This window comes from Erinaceus europaeus, chromosome 10 (assembly GCF_950295315.1).
Source record: "Erinaceus europaeus chromosome 10, mEriEur2.1, whole genome shotgun sequence".
NCBI lineage: Eukaryota > Metazoa > Chordata > Mammalia > Eulipotyphla > Erinaceidae > Erinaceus > Erinaceus europaeus.
The window spans coordinates 56592092-56611080 of record NC_080171.1 but is presented as its reverse complement, the minus strand read 5'-3'; the positions used below and the strand labels follow the sequence as shown (position 1 = coordinate 56611080).

At 43.1% G+C, this 18989-nt stretch overlaps 2 protein-coding genes across 2 annotated transcripts in view; one reads left to right on the top strand and one right to left on the bottom strand.

The window, feature by feature from the left end:
* MTAP (methylthioadenosine phosphorylase) overlaps positions 1 to 18989 on the bottom strand; it is a 58860-nt gene that overhangs the window by 21451 nt on the left and 18420 nt on the right. The window contains exons 2-4 of the mRNA XM_007533112.3: positions 12578 to 12664; positions 11243 to 11301; positions 8835 to 9002 (exon numbers count right to left, since the gene is read on the bottom strand). Of these exons, the coding sequence (XP_007533174.1) occupies positions 8835 to 9002; positions 11243 to 11301; positions 12578 to 12664 (314 nt within the window). The remainder of the gene's footprint in view (positions 1 to 8834; positions 9003 to 11242; positions 11302 to 12577; positions 12665 to 18989) is intronic.
* LOC103122496 (small ribosomal subunit protein eS27) lies at positions 17134 to 17499 on the top strand. Its single transcript, XM_007533111.3, has one exon. The coding sequence runs from the start codon at positions 17176 to 17178 to the stop codon at positions 17428 to 17430; it is 255 nt and encodes an 84-aa protein (XP_007533173.1). The 5' UTR covers positions 17134 to 17175; the 3' UTR covers positions 17431 to 17499.

Here is an 18989-nt window from a genome sequence, read left to right as displayed (position 1 = left end):
TGAGGGCCACAGTGGGAGACAATTGGGGATGTCACCACTCTCAAGATGGGGCTTCTGCCAGTGTACCCTGCAAAGCAGAATCTACCCAGGGCCTCAGGCAAAACGTATTACCTCAGACAGCACCTGGTGGTAGGAATTACCCCCACCCCAACGTGCACTAACATATGTAGTGCTGGCGTTAGAACTAGGCACCTCACAAAACCAAGCCCTGTATTCTACCCATGGAGCATCTCCCAGTCACATTAAAAAAAACCCCTTTTATCAAAAAGGAAAAAAAAATCTTGGAATGGGTGTGGTACATTGTACCAAGTCCAGGGCTCTGAGGAAGGATGGGATAGAGGGGTTCTGGTGTCCTGGAGAGTGATGATGAAGTGGACATAGGGTGATAAAGAGTTTCTTGCAGACACCTATAGTTGGGAGTTGACAGTTTGGATCTCTGTCATACATTTCCCCCATAATGTGGGGGAAAAAAAAAGTAACATGGCACAAGAGGAATGCTGGACTTGAATGACTGAAGCTCCTGTTCAATCTCTGGGCCAGCATTTATCAGAGTAAGGCTCTAGCTTCTCTCTCTCTCTCTCTCATATGAAGTAAATAAATCTCAAGTTCATAAACTTCAGCTTACAAATCATACTGGGCTGTTGGAAAAGCCAAAATACACTTTTGCACAGAAAACATATCACGACTTTTCTGACAACCCAGTAAGATTTTAGGAGCATAGCTTTTCACACAACATGAATGTGTGCATGACTCATCCTCCTCCACCTGTACTTGCTACTTCTCTCTGTTTCCTCCAATAACCACCAGTTTTCAATTTATGTGCCAGTTTGGTCATAATATGCTTGCAAACTCATTTGTTTTAGTTACTTATGTTCCACATCTGAGTAAAACCATTTGGCAGTTGTCTTTCACTGAGGGAAAAAAAAAAAATCACTTCCAAGTCCATCCATTTTTCCCAGAATGATAATTGGATCTTTTAAATGGCTGAGTAGCACTCCATCAACTGTTATTTGTTTGTGACTATTCTGCCATAGATATGTTCAGTCATGTTATTTATTTTCTTAATAATACCCCCCCCCCCCAACTCTTCACCTCTTGTAAAGCTTACCCTCTGCAGATGGAGACTGGGGACTTGAACCCAGGTCCTTGCCTGTGGCAATATGTGTGCTCAATCAGGTGTGCCAATCTGACCCCTTTTTACTGTTTTTATTAGTGACTTAATAAAAATGGTGTTGTGACATTGCAGGGAACTTGGGACGCAGTTGGCTGGGGACTGATGAATGTAATCAGCATATGGCTGATGTTAGCCTACAGAGCGTAGTAGGAACTTACTGCAAACCCACAAGGGATTGTGGGTGCATCTTAACTGACTTAAGCACAAGCAGCCAGAAGTCCAGGTTCCCCCGAAGCGCCACCCCCCACCCCCCCTGGACAGATCCTGGCTCAACTTTCTAGGACCCAACATGCTGCTTCTGATTGGAGGAACTGAACACATGTAATTCAGCTAGCCGGTAAACTCATAAGACTCTGCTCAACAGCCATAATGAGTAACCTTTACCCCTGGCGATAACTGTTTATACTGTACTGCTGTAATAATTCCTGATTGTTTAAATCTGTGTCTAGCTGCACTACTGAAAAGCCCATTAATTTTTTTAATTATAATAAAGAGTTTAAAAGGGTATAAAGATCCACTTTAGGATGAAGATTTCCTTTCAGACAGGGAGGTGCTAGCAAAGTTACAGCAGTCAGCAAATGAGTTTCTGGGTCAGTTCCAGGTAATGTAAAAAAAAGAAATGAAAGAAGGAAAAAAGGGAGGGCCCCCAGTCCCCATTGTAGGGGAAGGAAGAGCTTTGCAGTGGTGAAGCAGGTCTGTAGGAGTCGCTCTCCATTTATTTATTTAGCCACCAGAATTATTGCTGGGGCTTTGTGCCTGCATTATAAAACCACTGCTCCTGGAGGCCATTTTCTCCTTTTTGTTGTTATTGTTATTATTGCTGGATAGGACAGAGAGAAATCAAGAGAGGGGAAGACAGGGAGAGAAAGACACCTGCAGACCTGCTTCACTGCCTGTGAAGCGACCCCTCTTTGCATGTAAGCCAGGAGCTCGAACCAGAATTCTTGCACTGGTCCTTGCCCTTCGAGCCATGTGCACTTAACCTAATGAACTACCACTCGGCTCCCTATCACCCCCTTCCCCCTCAATTTCTGGCTGTCTCTATCCAATAAATAAATAAAGATAATTATAAAAAGGAAGGTGACCACACAGTGGAGCAATTCAAGCCTATAGTCTGAAAAGCAACCCTGGTCCATATAAAGAAACTCAATTTGCTTAGTGTCAAACAGACCTAAGACAGAACCTCACATTCCAGTGCTCCTGTTCCTGTGGTTATCCACAAGGTGGCTTTGTAGAATAACATGATTGTATCCGACAAACTGAGGCTGTGGGAACACTGGGCTATGAACACAACATCCATCTTCACCACAGCACCTGGGGGAGGGGCTGTCACCGACTGCCTGCCCCAACCCGCCAAGATGTGCCAGTACACATTACTCACAAGGCATGTTTCAGTTCTCCTCTTCAACGGTAGATGTGCAAACTCAGGGGAATCATGTATGTGCCCAAGCCTGAACAGCTGGAAGCCACTCAGCTTAGCCAGTGGCAGCATCACTTAGAAAATGCTGTCTAAGAGGCAAGGCAAGTCACAACATAACTAAGTATTTTACCAATTATACTATAAATTAGAGAGGGATGGCAAGATAGCTCAGCTGGAAAGGTGCTGGCTTTGGTATATGCACATTCTAGGTTTGAGCCTGGCCCCTGGTACCCTGAAGTGTTTCTCCCTCTTTCTCTACCTGAAAAAGCAGATCTAGACTCAAGCTACAGGAACTTCAAAAGAGAGAAAAAACAAAACAAAACAAAAAGGCCTGGGGAGAAAGCATGGAAAGTTATGGAAAAGATTTTCAAGCCTGAGGCTGAGGTCCCACATTCAGTCCCCAGCACCACCATAAACTAGAACTGAGTAGTGCTATGGTCTCTCTGAATCTTTGTGTATTTCTCTCTCTCTGATTTAAATAAATAAATAGAAAACACACTGAAAGATGTTAGGACCTCATAGCTAAGAAAGAATGAAATCAGACCGACATCACACTTGCTGTTTCTATTCTATCTTGGTGCTCTAACCACTTTTCTTAAAAATGGTCAGCGTGTATACTCAGTCATAACACTTGAGTAATGAGGCTTAATGTCAAAGTCAGACTTTTCTTTGCAGTATCATTTCTAATCTTTTATAAAAACAGGATGACCCCAAATACGGAATTTTGCATTCTGCTTTAGCAAACTGCCACATTACAACCATTTTCTTAGGGCGTGACCTCAAATCCAAGGACTGTGGCAGCCACAGAAACACGATTGTGGCAAACCCCTTCACACTTCTGTCATATTCATCCTATCACTCCAAAACATGAGTGAGCAACTTGGCACTGCTGTGGGTGCCAGGGGTGAAAAGACACACAACCCAAGAGGGCTCAGAACTTATATTCTAGGGGGGAAGATGGACAACAAACACTGTGCCAAAACAATAAAACACCCCCCCCCAATCAAGAAGGGCATAAACCAAATTAATTGATGTCTGTTATTTATAAGGTTGAACCACACAGAAGTGCTGAATATTCAAACACTCCTGACTTATAGAATGGGAAATTCAATCTAACATTCTTTTTTTTTCTTTTAAAATATTTATTTTATTTATTTATTCCCTTTTGTTGCCCTTGTTGTTTTATTGTTGTAATTATTATTGTTGTTGTCGTTGTTGGATAGGACAGAGAGAAATGGAGAGAGGAGGGGAAGACAGAGAGGAGGAGAGAAAGATAGACACCTGCAGACCTGCTTCACTGCCTGTGAAGCGACTCCCCTGCAGGCGGGGAGCCGGGGTTCGAACCGGGATCCTTATGCGGTCCTTGTGCTTTGCGCCACCTGCGCTTAACCTGCTGTGCTACAGCCCAACTCCCTCAATCTAACATTCTTTAAAAAAAAAAAAAATTTCCTTTTGTTGCCCTTGTTGTTTTATTGTTGTAGTTGCTGGATAGAACAGAGAGAAATGGAGAGAGGAGGGGAAGACAGAGAGGGGGAGAGAAAGAGAGACACCTGCAGACCCGCTTCACCGCCTGTGAAGCGACTCCCCTGCAGGTGGGGAGCTGGGGGCTCGAACTAGGATCCTTATACCAGTCCTTGCGCTTTGCGCCATGTGCGCTTAATCCGCTGTGCTACTGCCCGACTCCCTCAAGCTAACATTCTACCAGGAAACCATCAGGAAAGCTTCTGATGGGCTAGAAACAAACTGACAGATCACTGAAAGGCAGAAAACAAGGAACTGGACTATATAGACCTTTCTCTCAGAATGGAAGTGTAAAGAGAGGTGTGGTGTGCAGTAGGTGTCAGAGACCACAGAGGGGAGCAGCAGGGGTGACGGTCAGATTCCAGGGACGATGCTGGTAGGAACCACCTTGGTTCTCCTTTGGTGCTTCTCCTCATTGCCCTGAATCCATCAAGCACAGGGCATTGTTACTTGACTCCAGGAAGAGCATGGGGAGGTTGTTATGCTGGCCAGGAATGGGGTGGAAATGTGGGGGAATTCCCAGAAGACCATCTTGTGATTTCTTCATCATATATGTATATATAAACACACACACACACACACACACACACACACACACACTAGATAGAGACAAACTTAAAGCTTTCCCCTGCAGGAGGGTACTGGGGGCTTGAACTCAGGTCCATGTGCATTATAACATGTGTGCACAGTCGGGTGTACCACCACCTTGCTTCCATTCCTGTGATTTCTTCAATGGCTATTTTTTAAAAAAAAAATACCTTATTTTAATGAGAAGAGAGAGACAAAAGCACTGTTCACCTCTGGCTTATAATGGTGCTGGGTACTGAACCTGGGACCTTGCAGCTTCAGGCATGAAAGTTTTTTTGCATAACCATTAGGCTGTCTCCCCAGCCCATTAACTTTACAGTACCCCCCCCCCCCCATATTAGCAGTCTATTATTGTCTTCTTCTTTTCACTAAATCACTTTGGGGTGGGGAGATATTACAAGACAGTTGTTATCTCCCATGATGGGTGTCACCCAACATCAACCGATGCTTTCCTCCACCACTGTGCACAACCCCCTTCCCTAAGTCCTTGGCTCTGCAGCAGTGAGATAAGCCAGAAGGTGGATACCAGATCACTTCATTCATAGAATGAACACAGAAAACAAAGAAGGGAAAAAACAGACTAGTGTGGTGTTCTTGTTTGTCTGCTTTTTTGGTAAAGAAACATTCTGTATAATATATATCAGTACATTATTTGTGTAATTAAATAATGAAAACCTCCTAGACTTCTGAACCAACTGATGGATCTTAACATTGTAACAGAAAAAAAAAACAACAACAAAAAACCAGACATTCTGTGTCTCCAGATACAATATAAGATTTAAAAAAAAAATTAAAGACAAACAAAAAACACCAAACAGGGAGGCGGGGCTACAGAGTAGAAGCAGCTGTGTTTTTCTCCTCCCCTCTCCCGGGTCAAGTAGAAATATCAAAGGAGATCAATCACCAGGGACCGAACCAAGGCAGGGCTAGCAGGACTTCAGGAACCCACCAAATCACCGGTAAGTGCAAACACATGTGGCTCGTGTACAGAGAGGAGCCTAAGGAGAGATTGAGTGGCTGGCAGTTTACCAGTTGAGGCATCACATACAGTCTGTTTTACCAACAAAAAGATTGCTGAAGGGAGGAGAGGACTCCCCTAAGACTCACCAGATGCAACTGTGTCTCCACTGCTACTGCCCTCAGAGGCTGGAGCAGTAGGGGGGAGGCCCTGTGCTGACACTGGAGGACAGAACTGACCAGGAAACTCAAGAAGAGCTACACCTGGGTGGCCTAGCAGTGGGGCTGTATAGTGGGAGCTTTTCCATTGTTCTCCTGTTGAGAACATGGTGAATAATTGCCTCAGAACCTACAGACTATAAATGGAACTTGCTTAGAAACTCACAGGGCCCAGCAGTGCTGCCTGGCTTAGCAGAAACGTTGAATTGAGCCCAGAGCTTTGGATCCTTGGAGTGTGAGAGTCTCTTTGCATAACCACTATATTATCTCTCCCCCACCCTGCTTTATATCTTGGTCAGGAGTGAGTGATTAAGGTAAGAAACCCACTTACAGTTTAAAAGCCCTCAGGCTCCCATAGCCTACAGGGAAGAAAAAGAACAAAAAAAGGCTTTAACAGCCACTGTAATCTAACTCAAGAACTGAAATATTGAAACAACTGTTAATTTCCACAACCGTGAACTCTTTAAGTAACTTACTTAGACACAAGTCAATCCAGGCAAGAGTGATCAGTAATTTGAAAAATACTGAGAGAGGGATGTCATAACATACTATTAAGAATGGTTAAACCAACAAGAAAAATATTGGAGAAATGAACCAGGACAAGAGTCCAGCTAAAAGCTCCCCAAAGGTTGAACCACAAAACAGTGAGGTAAACATCCAAACACTAGTTAAGGAAATAACCACAGGAGTGAGTAAAGAATTCGAAAGAATTGTCATCAGAAATGCAGAAACAACAAATGACATTCTGGAACAAAATACTAATTATCTCAAGGTTATTAGAGAGCTGAAAGCTGAAATAGCTGAGCTAAGAACACAATTAGCTGAACAAGCTAAAACAGTATCAGAACAGGGTAACAAAGTAGTTGAACTCCAGAAACAACAGAGAACTATGGGACGACTTCAAAAGAAATAATATATGCATTTTTGGCTTCCCCAGAGCCCCACTCTACTAGGGAAAGAGAGAGGCAGACTGAGAGTATGGATCGACCAGTCAATGCCCATGTTCAGTGGGGAAGCAATTACAGAAGCCAGACCTTCCACCTTCTGCAACCCACAATGACCTTGGGTCCATACTCCCAGAGGGATAGAGAATGGGAAAGCTATCAGGGGAGGGGATGGGATATAGAGATCTGGTGATGGGAACTGTGGAGTTGTACCCTTCCTATCCTATGGTGTTGTTAATGTCTCCTTTTTTAATAAATTAAAAAAAAATGTTTATCTGGAACCAAAAAAGACCTAGAATTGCCAAAACAATCTTGAGAAGAAAGAACAGAACTGGAGGCATCACACTCAGAGATCTCAAATTGTATTATAGGGCCATTGTCATCAAAACTGCTTGGTACTGGAACATGAATAGACACACTGACCAGTGGAATAGAACTGAGAGCCCAGACGTAAGGCCCCACACCTATGGACATCTAATCTTTGACAAAGGTGCCCAGACTATTAAATGGGGAAAGCAGAGTCTCTTCAACAAATGGTGTTGGAAAAAATGGGTTGAATCATGCAGAAGAATGAAACTCAACCACTATATTTCACCAAACACAAATGTAAATTCCAAGTGGATCAAGGACTTGCACGTTAGACCAGAAACTGTTAGATACTTAGAGGAAAATATTGCCAGAACTCTTTTCCTCATAAATTTTAAAGACATCTTCAATGAAACGAATCCAATTACAAAAAAAGACTAAGACAAGTATAAACCTATGGGACTACATCATATTAAAAAACTTCACGCAAAAGAAACCACTACCCAAACCAAGACACTTCTCACAGAATGGGAGAAGATTGTTACATGCCATACAGCATACAAGAGTTTAATAACCAAAATATATAAAGAGCTTGCCAAACTCAACTACAAGAAAACAAATAAGCCCATCCAAAAATGGGGAAGACATGGACAGAATATTCACCACAGAAGATATCCAAAAGGCCAAGAGAAACATGAAAAAATGTTGCAAGTCTCTGATTGTCAGAGAAATGCAAATAAAGACAACAATGAAATACCACTTCATTCCTATGAGAATGTCACACATCAGAAAAGGTAACAGCAGCAACAAGTGCTGGAGACATTGTGGGATCAAAGGAACCCTCCTGCATTGCTGGTGGGAATATAAATTGGTCCAACCTCTGTGGAGAACAGTCTAGAGAACTCTCAGAAGGCTAGAAATGGACCTACCCTATGATCCTGCAATTCCTCTCCTGGGGATATATCCTAAGGAACCCAACACACCCATCCAAAAAGATTTGTACATCTATGTTCATAGCAGCACAATTTGGAATAGCCAAATCCTACAAGCAACCTAGGTGTCCAACAACAGAAGAGTGGCTGAGCAAGTTGTGGTATATATACACAATGGAATACTACTCAGCTATTAAAAATGGTGATTTCACTACAAGGGTAACAAAAGGAGGGGGGAGTGATTTCACCATTTTCAGCCCATCTTGGATTGAGCTGGAAGAAATCATGTTAAGTGAAATAAGTCAGAAACAGATGAATATGGGACGACCTCACTCACAGGCAGAAGCTGAAAAACAAGATCAGTAGAGAAAACACAAGTAGAACCTGAACTGGAGTTGGTGTATTACACCAAAGTAAAAGACTGGGGGTGGGGGGAGTTCAGGTCCTGGAAAAGGATAACAGAGGACCTTGTGGGGGTTGTATTATGTGGAAAATTGAGAATTGTTATGCATGTAGACACAAACTACTGTATTTACTGCTGACTGTAAAACACTGATCCTCCAATAAAGCAATTAAAACAAAACCAAAAAAAAAAAAACAAATATATTAAATTAGTCTCTTCTAAATTTACTAACAGTAGCAAACTAGTAAATGTTGAAACTAAACTGGGGTTAGGGATCTGAGAATTCATGATCCTTATTTCTTTGGTATAAATTTAACACCCCCACACAATGAAAAATTAGTCCAGTTTATCCCCCCCCCCCAAGGCTCACCTGTCAATGAACTGGTCGATGACAACAATGTCGCCAGGTTGTATCTCTTCCCTCAGGGAGCCACAGGCTGTGGTCACTATGATATGTGTACAGCCCTCCTCCTTCAGGGCCCAGATGTTGGCCTGGTAGTTGACTCTGGAGGGCATGATGGTATGCTGCCTGCCATGCCTGTGGGGAGGACAGCACACAGCAGGTGAATGAGCAGGGCATCTCAGTACTGATGGAGGAGAAAACCGACTTTCCCCAACAATGTACTATCTTCAGCAGAAAAAGAATGAGAAGTGGACAGAAACCCAAGACTAGAACAATTGGGTTTTTGTTACAGTCTATGCAGTTTGCTCTAAATGATAGCTATTAACTCGTCAATAAGAAGCACTGCAAGTCATTTTTTTTTTTTATTTACCTTGCGCTAGGGGTTGCACACAGGGCCTCACATGCACAATAACACGACGAAGAAGCCTCCCAGGTTTTAAAAAAAACTGCCACTGTATTAATCCTTTCTGAAATAAAAAATTAAAAAAAAAAAAAACTGCCACTGTGGCTATCACTGGGGTTTTTGGTGTCGGCACTATGAACCAATCTCTCCTGATGGCCTTGATTTTCTTTGCTTTTTGACTAAACACCTGCAAACTTGCTTTACTGCTTGTGAAGTTTTCCTTCTGCAGAATGGGAGCAGGGGCTCAAACCCTGGTCCTTGTGCATGGTAATGTGTGCACTCAACCGGGGTATGTCATAGTCTAGTGCCGTCCTCCTCCCCAGCTTGTTTTTATTTACTTATTTAGTGCATGCAGAATTTTCCCTTTGGGGTGGAAATGCCACTTATTTGAGAGCTTGAGGATAGGTAAACAACCCTCTAGCCATAACTACAGATCAACAAAGAAGATAGCCTGAAATCTGTTGGCAACTTGTCTAAATTTAAAAAATCTAGTTTTACTAGATTGAGCAAAGCCACAAAATGCAAAGAACAGAGGTTGATCCCCTCTTCCTCCTTTGTGGGGAAACCCAGACATGCTTCCAAGTGACAGGAAATGGCACAGTGATGGGGTGTCACCCCTGTGACTGCTGTCCCCACCCCCAGTGTGCACTAGAGATCTGCCTGCCACTCTAAAGAGCAGCTCACTTTCAAGAATCCAGAGCTGTCAGTGGAGAGGGTTGTAAGATGGGGAGAGGAAAAGAAGGAAGCTGTAGGCTGTGGTCCTACCACAAGGAACTCAAATCTTCCAAGAACTACCTGGGTGTGGACATGCAACCTGGAACTTCAGATGAGAGCAAAACCCTTGAACTAAAGCCTGGTGAGACCCAGACAGTCTCAGTCTCTCTCTCTCTCACCACTAGGACTGGGGCTTGGCTGCCTGTACTGTGAATCCATGGCTCCTGGAGGCCATTTCCCCCATTTTAAAAATTTTTACTTGAAAGGACAGGAAAATTTAGAGAGAAGAGGAGAGAGAACGGGAGATAAAGAGAAACCTGCAGACCTGCTTCACCACTTTTGAAGTGTCCTCCCTGCAGGTGGGGAGCAGAGGCTTGAATCCAGATCCTTGCTCATTGTAATATGTACACTTAACTGGGTGTACTACCACCACTTGCCCCCCCCCCCCCCGTCATTTTCTCTTTTCTAAGACAATGGCAGAGAGAGAGAGAGAGAGAGAGAGAGAGGGAGAGAAACAGACACCATAGCACTGAAGCTTCCTTCCTTTAACTCAGGAAGTGGAATGACTTGAACCTGTGTGGAACACATGCACAGCAATGCACTATCCATGTGAGCTATTTGAAAGCCTAGGCAATTTGATTTTTCATTACCTTGTTAATTAGAATGGGGAAAAAAAATTAACAAAGGGGGCTGGGCGGTAGCACACCAGGTTAAGTGCACGTAGTACAAAGCGCGAGGGCTCATGCAAGGATCCCAGTTCAGGCCCTGGCTCCTCACTTGTAGGGAAGACACTTCACAAGCTGTGAAGCAGGTCTGCAGGTGTCTTTCTCCCTCTCCTCTCTCAGTTTCCCTGTCGTACCCAGTAAGAATAAAAAAATGGTCTCCAACAGCAGTGGGCTTGTGGTGCCAGCACTGAGCCCGAGTGATAACCCTGAAGGCAAAAAAACAAAACAAAACAAAACAAAAAAACAACCAGAAAAAAATTCCCATTGTAGCCAAATTAAAAGCTGTGATTGAATCTTAAGTCAGATTTATCATTCACTGGTGGAAGATTCTTATGGAGTTGAGAGGTGAGCTTATCTCCAAAGTCAATGGAACGTACCCCAAAATGTTAGGTGGCAAGTAATGGTATTTCAGTTGCTCTACTGCCATCAACACATACAAATTCCTGCTGGGATCACTGCTCTTTTTAAAAACCTGAAGTCCAATTTAAATGCCCCATTGGAGGCGACATTCAACAATGCTTAGCATACTTTACCTTGCAAGGAGGACACAATCAACATTCTTGATCTTCCCCAAAATTAAGGCATCAGAAGGCTGCATGTAATAATAAATAATAATAATAATAATAATGTCAGTAATTTAAGAAATACAAACTAACAGCAAAATTCATGGATGTTTGCATATACACATCATGAGTGGAAAGAAAAAAAAATGAGATTTTAGATGTAACTCAATCACTGAGTCCTAAAGGCTACAGGTTGCCTGAGTGTGTAAGTAGGGGTCATTTCCTATGCCCTATTTGTAGTAAGTAAACTATTTGTAGCAAGCACTCTAGGGGACCCTGGTATGTTGGGGACAGATGTGAGAGTAAAATGAAGTGACAGAAGGCCTCTGTCATACACTGAAGCCCCCAGTACTGCAACTGTTAGCCTTCTTGACAGAAGGGAATGGAGAAGAAAGTTCCCAGAACCCAGAGGTGAAAGACAGTGTAAGTCAAACAGGCAGCTAGCTGCATTTGGAGGATGCCAGGTTCACCTAAGGGCTTGCTGAAAGGGAGGACTTGGCTGGGACTGGAAGTGGCATTATATAACCAGGAGAAACTCAACAATGCTTTTTTATAAACTAAAAAATAAAATGGAACTTTCAAAAACCAACGGGGAGGAAACTTTATAATGATGAATTTATTCAGTTTAGAGCCGTGTCTGTGACTCTGAGAATGTTTTTAAATCGATTAGACTGGCATTTACATAGGATTTTGGCATAATAAAATACTATCTAAATTAAAAAAAGAAAAGAAAAGAAAAGAAAGAAAGAAAAAAAAACAGGAGAAAGCAGACTCCTTCCCTTGGGCCCAAGCCAGATGACACACAAGTTAGGAGAACAAACGGTCTTCTTCATGTGTTTTATTTCCACTTCAGTTATACTAGCGTGCCCTCAGTACTTTAGAACCATCCCCCCCTTGGGCCAGGGCTAAGAAAAGGTTACTTTGTAATGGTATTTCCTTCACAGTTAGCGTGTCTCCTAAATTAGCATAAGGTGACATGTAAATCCCAGATGACAGGCTGATTCAAATGCAGAGACCTGAAAAGTACAAACTGCTGTGTCTGAAATGAGTATCTAGGTTTTTCGAGGAATATAAATTGGTAAGATATCTTTGTATATCACAAGAGGCACATTCTCAATACAGCAGAGTCCAAAGCAGCCTTGGGGATGTGACTTTAGCAGGTGGAACCCACTTTTTGTTTGTTCCTCTCAACATGGGGCAGGCAGTCCTGGGCTGCCAGGACAAAGGTAATAAAAATACTTTGTATCTTAAAAATGAGGGGTGGGGCGGGAGAATGCAAATGAGTGTCACTAAGTTGATACTGACCTTTCCAAAAGGAGTATCCACATATTTTTCAGTTCTTCCTTCTAAGATTTCTGGATCATCCAGACCTGTTCCACCAATTATTCCGATCTAAGAGAGATAGTGAAAGGATATTACAGTTGATCAGTTTTCATTAAAAAAAAAAAATCATTATGTAAGCAAATTCAGTTATTTACAGCCATCATGTTATTCATTCCTGTTAAATTCTAAGTTATTGGGGAGAAGAAAAAAAAAACCCTCTACTAACACATGACTAAAACAATCACTCAGTAAACATTTGGAGGCTTGTTTGTATTACAGAAAATAACCAGAGCCTAAGTCACTTTTTTAAAAAAAAAATTATTGTCATGGGTTATTGCTGGGCCCATACACTGAATCCTCCACTCCCTGTAGGCATTTCCCCCATTTCCCTCCTCTTCTTCCAAATTTGATAGAATAGAAACTCAGAAAGGTGGTGAAGTGAGAGTGGGGAGGAGAAACATTGCTAGCTGTTCTACTTCATGGCTCATGTGCACTCAACCAGGTGCCCAACTCTCCAGCCCCCATACTTCGTAACCCTTTTGGCATATAGATCATATTTATTGCTGAGAATTTGAATAACAAATTTGTGTGGAATGTACCTCCTAGCCAGTTACATTTTCTCTAAGCAGACTGCTGGAATAGAACGAGGACCACTGAGACAGAAATTACTTGGCACATCAATTTGGTAATGATTCTCCTCATTAGGCTACCTGATAAAGAAACAAAGACTGTTTTTGAGAGTTTGGAGTAGTTCTAGCAGGAGAGTGAAGCTCCATGTAGGGAAGGACGCACATGGAGCGGTGACAGATCAGCCCAATCATTGGCGTGACAGGTGTCACAGCCAGATCACCCTCACATCCAACAAAGACAGTTTCTTATACCATTCAAACCAGGTTATCTGTTAGGGTTCACAGGCAGTGGAGTCTACAATGAAAAGTCAACTTCACGCATATTTACAAAGTCAAACTGTCACATATACGTAAAAGTAAGTCAAAAGCAGTTCTAGTTCCTTCCTTCCTCCTTTATTTTTTTGCCTCCAGGGTTATTGTTGGGGCTTGGTGCCTGCATTTTGAATCCACTGCTCCTGAAGGCCATTTTTCTTCAGAGAGAAATTGAAGAGGAGAAGACAGAGAGGGGGGGTGAAAAAGACAGACACCTGCAGATCTGCTTCAGTGCTTGTGAAGCGACCTCCCACTGGTAGGTGGGGAGCCGGAGGCTTGAACCAGGATTCTTACTCCAGTCCTTGCACTTTGTGCCACCGCCCAGCCCCCTTTCTTTCTTTTTTAAATTTATGTGTTGCACAACATTTCCCAGACCATAATTTAATAGACCTTGTCTACAGGGACTAATCTGAGTTAAAGAAATCTGACACCACCTTCCAGAGCTAATCTAACTTGATGGTTAAGAAATATCAAATAAGGGGCTGGGGAGAAAGCATAATGGTTATGCTCTGAGGTTTCTCTCTCTGTCTTCCTGATTCAAATAAAATAAAAAAGGGAGATCAAAATTTTGTTAAAAAAAGAAATATCAAATAAGAACAACTGCAAAGATAGCCAGGTATTACTGAAACTGTTAAGTGACAATTAAATAGCTGGAATCATTAGCAATGTTTTCCAGGGCTGTCACTTTTTAAAGGCAAAAAAGTAAGGAAACCGACAGGCTGGAGCAGACACTACAATAGAAATCACATGGAAAGTGGAGGCCAGGTGGTGGCACACCTGGTTGAGCACTGGCATTACAATACACAAGGACCCAGGTTCGAGTACCCAGTCCCCACCTGTAGGGGGAAAGCTTTACGAGTGGTGAAGCAGGGCAAGTGTCCCTCTGTCTCTCTCCCTCTCTATCACCCTCCTCCCTCTTGATTTCTGCTGTCTCTATCCAATAAAGATAATAAATAACTGTTTTTTAGAAAAGAAACCACATGGAAAGTGAACTGAGAATTTGTTTTCCAACAAAAGGCCGAAATATATTGACATGTGAGAAAAAAAACTACTACATGAAAGTAACTCCCCAAGGAAAAAAAATTCCAAAGTTAAAAAACAAACAAACAAAACAAAACAAAACAAGAAAGTAATGGTAATTTAGTGAGATTTCACCAAATAATGGCCAGTTAGAAGATTTGGAACTTTAAGTATTCCCCACAACGTCCTTAAGTGGCTGACCAGTGTGCTCCCTTTAATTTGGCGCCACCTTGTGGCACATTACTGAAATCACAGCAGCTTACAAACTCCACTCCAGTCTATTTATTGGCCTCATATTTTGTTACTTTTAAATCACAGGTAAAACAACTATCAGTTTTCAAATAAACAGAAGTGTTCACTTAAGCCAGTATTAAAATTTTCCACAACAGGAATTAGCAAAAACCAAAAATACATTTATCTATATATTTTTTATTGGATAGAGAAAGCCAGAAATCAAGAGGGAAGGGGGCTACAGAGAAGGAGAGAGACAGACACCCGCAGCCCAGCTTCACCACTTGCAAAGCTTTCCCCCTGTAGACGGGGACTGGGGGCTCGAACTCTGGTCCCTGCACACTGTAATGTGTGTGCTTAACCAGGTGCGCCACCACCTGGCCCCTACATTTATCTTTAATGAGAAAGTGAAAGAGAGACAGAACTAAATAATTGCTGGTACATGTGATGTGAGGATCAAACTCAGGACCCAGTGCTAGAGAGTACAATGCTTTACCCACTGCTCTACTTCCGGGACTGTTATTATTTCCTGTATCTCTGAAACATCACTGTTGGAGTGCAGAATAAACTGCCTCACACAGGTCATTACCCCAGGCCACAAAACTGAATTTCCCACTCTGAAATTACTCTCTCAGCCTATTTACTTTTCAAGGATTCTCCTAGTCAAGAAAGCTTTGAGAAATTTTTGCTTTGTTTTAACATTTATTATCACTTGACTTGGCTGCTTCCGGGTGTTCCCTGGTGACCAAGCAATCTCACGTTATAGATTCAACAAAGGACCCTCAGACTCAAACACAAAACAGATCTGACTTTGTTCTTTTTTAAAATTATTATTATTATTATTCCCTTTTGTTGCCCTTGTTGTATTGTTGTAGTTATTGTTGTTGGATAGGAGAGAAATGGAGAGAAGAATGGAAGACAGAGAAGGGGAGAGAAATACAGACACCTACAGACCTGCTTCACCGCTTGTGAAGAGACTCTCCTGCAGGTGGGGAGCCGGGGGCTCAAACAGGGATCCTTGTTCCAGTCCTTGCGCTTTGTGCCATGTGGGCTTAACCGGCTGCGCTGCCGCCCAAGTCCCCTGACTTTGTTCTAAAACCTCTCAGTTTAGGCAAACTAGCCTAGCACTGCAGATGTAGTTAAGAAATGCTAACTAGGGAGTCGGGCGGTAGCGCAGTGGGTTAAGTGTACATGCAAGGACAGGCGTAAGGATCACAGTTCGAGCCCCTAGCTCCCCACCTGTAGGGGAGTCGCTTCACAAGCAGTGAAGCAGGTCTGTAGGTGTCTGTCTTTCTCTCCGCTTCTCTGTCTTCCCCATCTCTCTCCATTTTTCTCTCTCCTATCCAACAACAACATCATCAACAACAATAATAAGTACAATAATAATAAAAAAAGGGCAACAAAACGAAATGCTAACTAGCCATCCTGCTGAACTCCAGCCCCCTCTGCACCCACAGCTTGACCCACACCTGCCTGGTTACTAACAGAGTTCAGTTCTTGATAATGTATATGCTCCAGGGAACATGGCAGCAAAATGCTGCTACTGCTTATCAGAAAGCCCACGACAGCACTGAAGTTATCTACAGGTGAGCTTATTCAGTTTCCCAGCTGGCTGTTTACAGAAATCCATTTTCTTGGCAGCAAAATGCTGCTACTGCTTATCAGAAAGCCCACGACAGCACTGAAGTTATCTACAGGTGAGCTTATTTAGTTTCCCAGCTGGCTGTTTACAGAAATCCATTTTCTTGCAAGGCACACAGGACAGGTGTCAAGGATGGAGTGACAACTGCCATCAGCAGGAAATCAGCAGTATTAAGATGTGGCCAATGTCGCCACCTGCTGGCTACACAGCAAAGTACAACCAGGGTGAAACTCCCAGCAGTCTCAGCCAAAACTCTTGTTCATTCATTCAGTCCATGAGTCAATGCAGAAATTATGTGTATTGATGGGTGGCAGGCACTGTTGGGTGCTTCAGTGGGTTTACTTTGTGTGCTCTTTTACAATCACCCTATATGAGGCAGGTCCTAGAGTATTATACCCATTTTACACAGAAATACATTAAGAAACATGGCCGTGTGCAAATCAGAGAGACAAAAAGACCTGAGGAATGTGAATCCCTCACAGAATGAGGTTACAAGTTTCACTCAGATAAAGGCCACCACTCTGATATTATCAACACAATCCAAAGGACATCAAGTACATATTTCACTCAACCACTAGGATTGCTACCACCATTACCTTTCTCAGCATGACATCCTATTAGAAAAGTGTCATAGCCTCTTGTGCTAATAAGGAAACAGATGCTAAGAGAGTTCAAGTTCCAGAACAAGTCACAGATCTAGCATAGAAACAGTGACATTCTGGCGGTGACAGCCTCCCCACGAGATCATGCCTCTGGCGAAAGACCTTCTCCATCCCTCTCCTGAAGAGGAGAAGCAGAAGCACAAGAAGAAGCGCCTGGTGCAGAGCCCCAACTCTTACTTCATGGATGTCAAGTGCCCAGGATGCTATAAGATCACCACCGTCTTTAGCCATGCACAAACGGTAGTTTTGTGCGTTGGCTGTTCCACTGTCCTCTGCCAGCCTACAGGAGGAAAAGCAAGGCTTACAGAAGGATGCTCCTTCAGACGGAAGCAGCACTGAAAGCACCCTGAACCAAGATCAGTGAGAAATCATCCCAATAAAAACACATTTTGGATAAAAAAAAAAAAAGTGACATTGACAGGGAGCCCTGGGGTTCCCACAGACATGATGGGCCTAGACCTCTAACAGATCTCTCTCGCCACTGTCACTAGTGATCTCCATCAGGAACAACATAATGGACCCCTCTTGGGCCCTTATCGGACCTGGCCTTCAGTATGCATCAACAGTGATAGGAAATGTTCCATTCTCCCAAGGGAGGTTGGACAACATACTCTACTTACTCCCTGAGGAAGATGGTCCTGAAATTGGTGTAGCCTGGAATGTTCCTAGCCATGACCACAGAATGTGAGCTCAGACCTACAGGGATGCAGAGGTCACATAGGCTTCTGTGCTTACTATGGGCCCCAGGTTAGATCAAATCGATGGGGTTTACAGTTAACAATATTTATATACTTTTCCCATATTTGGGAGCTACTCTCTTCCCTGACCCAGCTTTCTAGTCCTTTTTCCAATGATGACACCATCTCCCCTGACAATAACCTGGGCCCACCTGCATGACAGATGGCAGGCAAAGGCAAAAACTAGTAAAGACATGGACCTTCTGGAATATACCTAAAACAGAACTACTAACTTCTTCCAAAACGTAGACCCCTAATCTTCATCTGCAATGTTCTTGCCTTAAGGTTCATGATTAGTCAACAATTTGTTGTGCTTTATATCTTAAGAATTCTTTTTCAGCCACCAGGTTCCAGATGATATCATGATGGCAACTCATATGTCTTGGAGCCCCGCCTCCTCAGATCCCTTCCCACTAGGGAAAAAGAGAGACAGATTGGGAGTATGGATCGACCTGCTAATGCCCATGTTCAGCGGGGAAGCAATTACAGAAGCCAGACCTTCTACCTTCTGCACCCCATAATGATCTTGGGTCCATAATCCCAGAGGGATAAAGAGTAGGGAAGCTATCAAGGGAGGGAATGGGATATAGAGCTCTGGGAGTGGGCACTGTGTAGAAATGTACTCCTCTTATCCTATAGCCTTGTCAACATTTCCATTTTATAAATAAAAATTAAAAAAAAAAAAGCAGTGGCACTGAATGAATCACCTTGGGGGGGGGGTGCCTCCTACTTTGCTCATACTTAGGAAGCAACATCAGACCTAAGAGTGGAATTCCAGGCCATCGACATGGTGACACTATCTGTCTTGCCAGGGAAATGTGCCTGGGGAGGGATTTCCCCCCCCCTTCTTCCCTCCAGGGTTATTGCTGTGGCTCTGTGCCTGCACTACGAATCCACTGCTCCCAAGGCCATTTATTCCATTTTACTCAATAGGATAGAGAAATTGAGAGAGGGGAGACAGACAAGAGAGACACCTGCAGATCTGCTTCACCACTCATGAAGCTTCCCTCCTGCAGGTGAGAAGTCTGGGGCTTAGTTGGGTGCAGCACTGCCCAGGCCCAGTCAGTCTACCTCTGAGGAAGAGAGGGTTTGACATCCTCTCTGAGACTGTGGTAGGTAGCATTTAATAATCTCTCTCTCTCTCTCTCTCTCTGTAGAGAC

Excerpts from the sequence above, each read along its gene's own strand:
- LOC103122496 (XM_007533111.3), top strand. The coding sequence starts at position 17,176 with ATGCCTCTGGCGAAAGACCTTCTCCATCCCTCTCCTGAAGAGGAGAAG.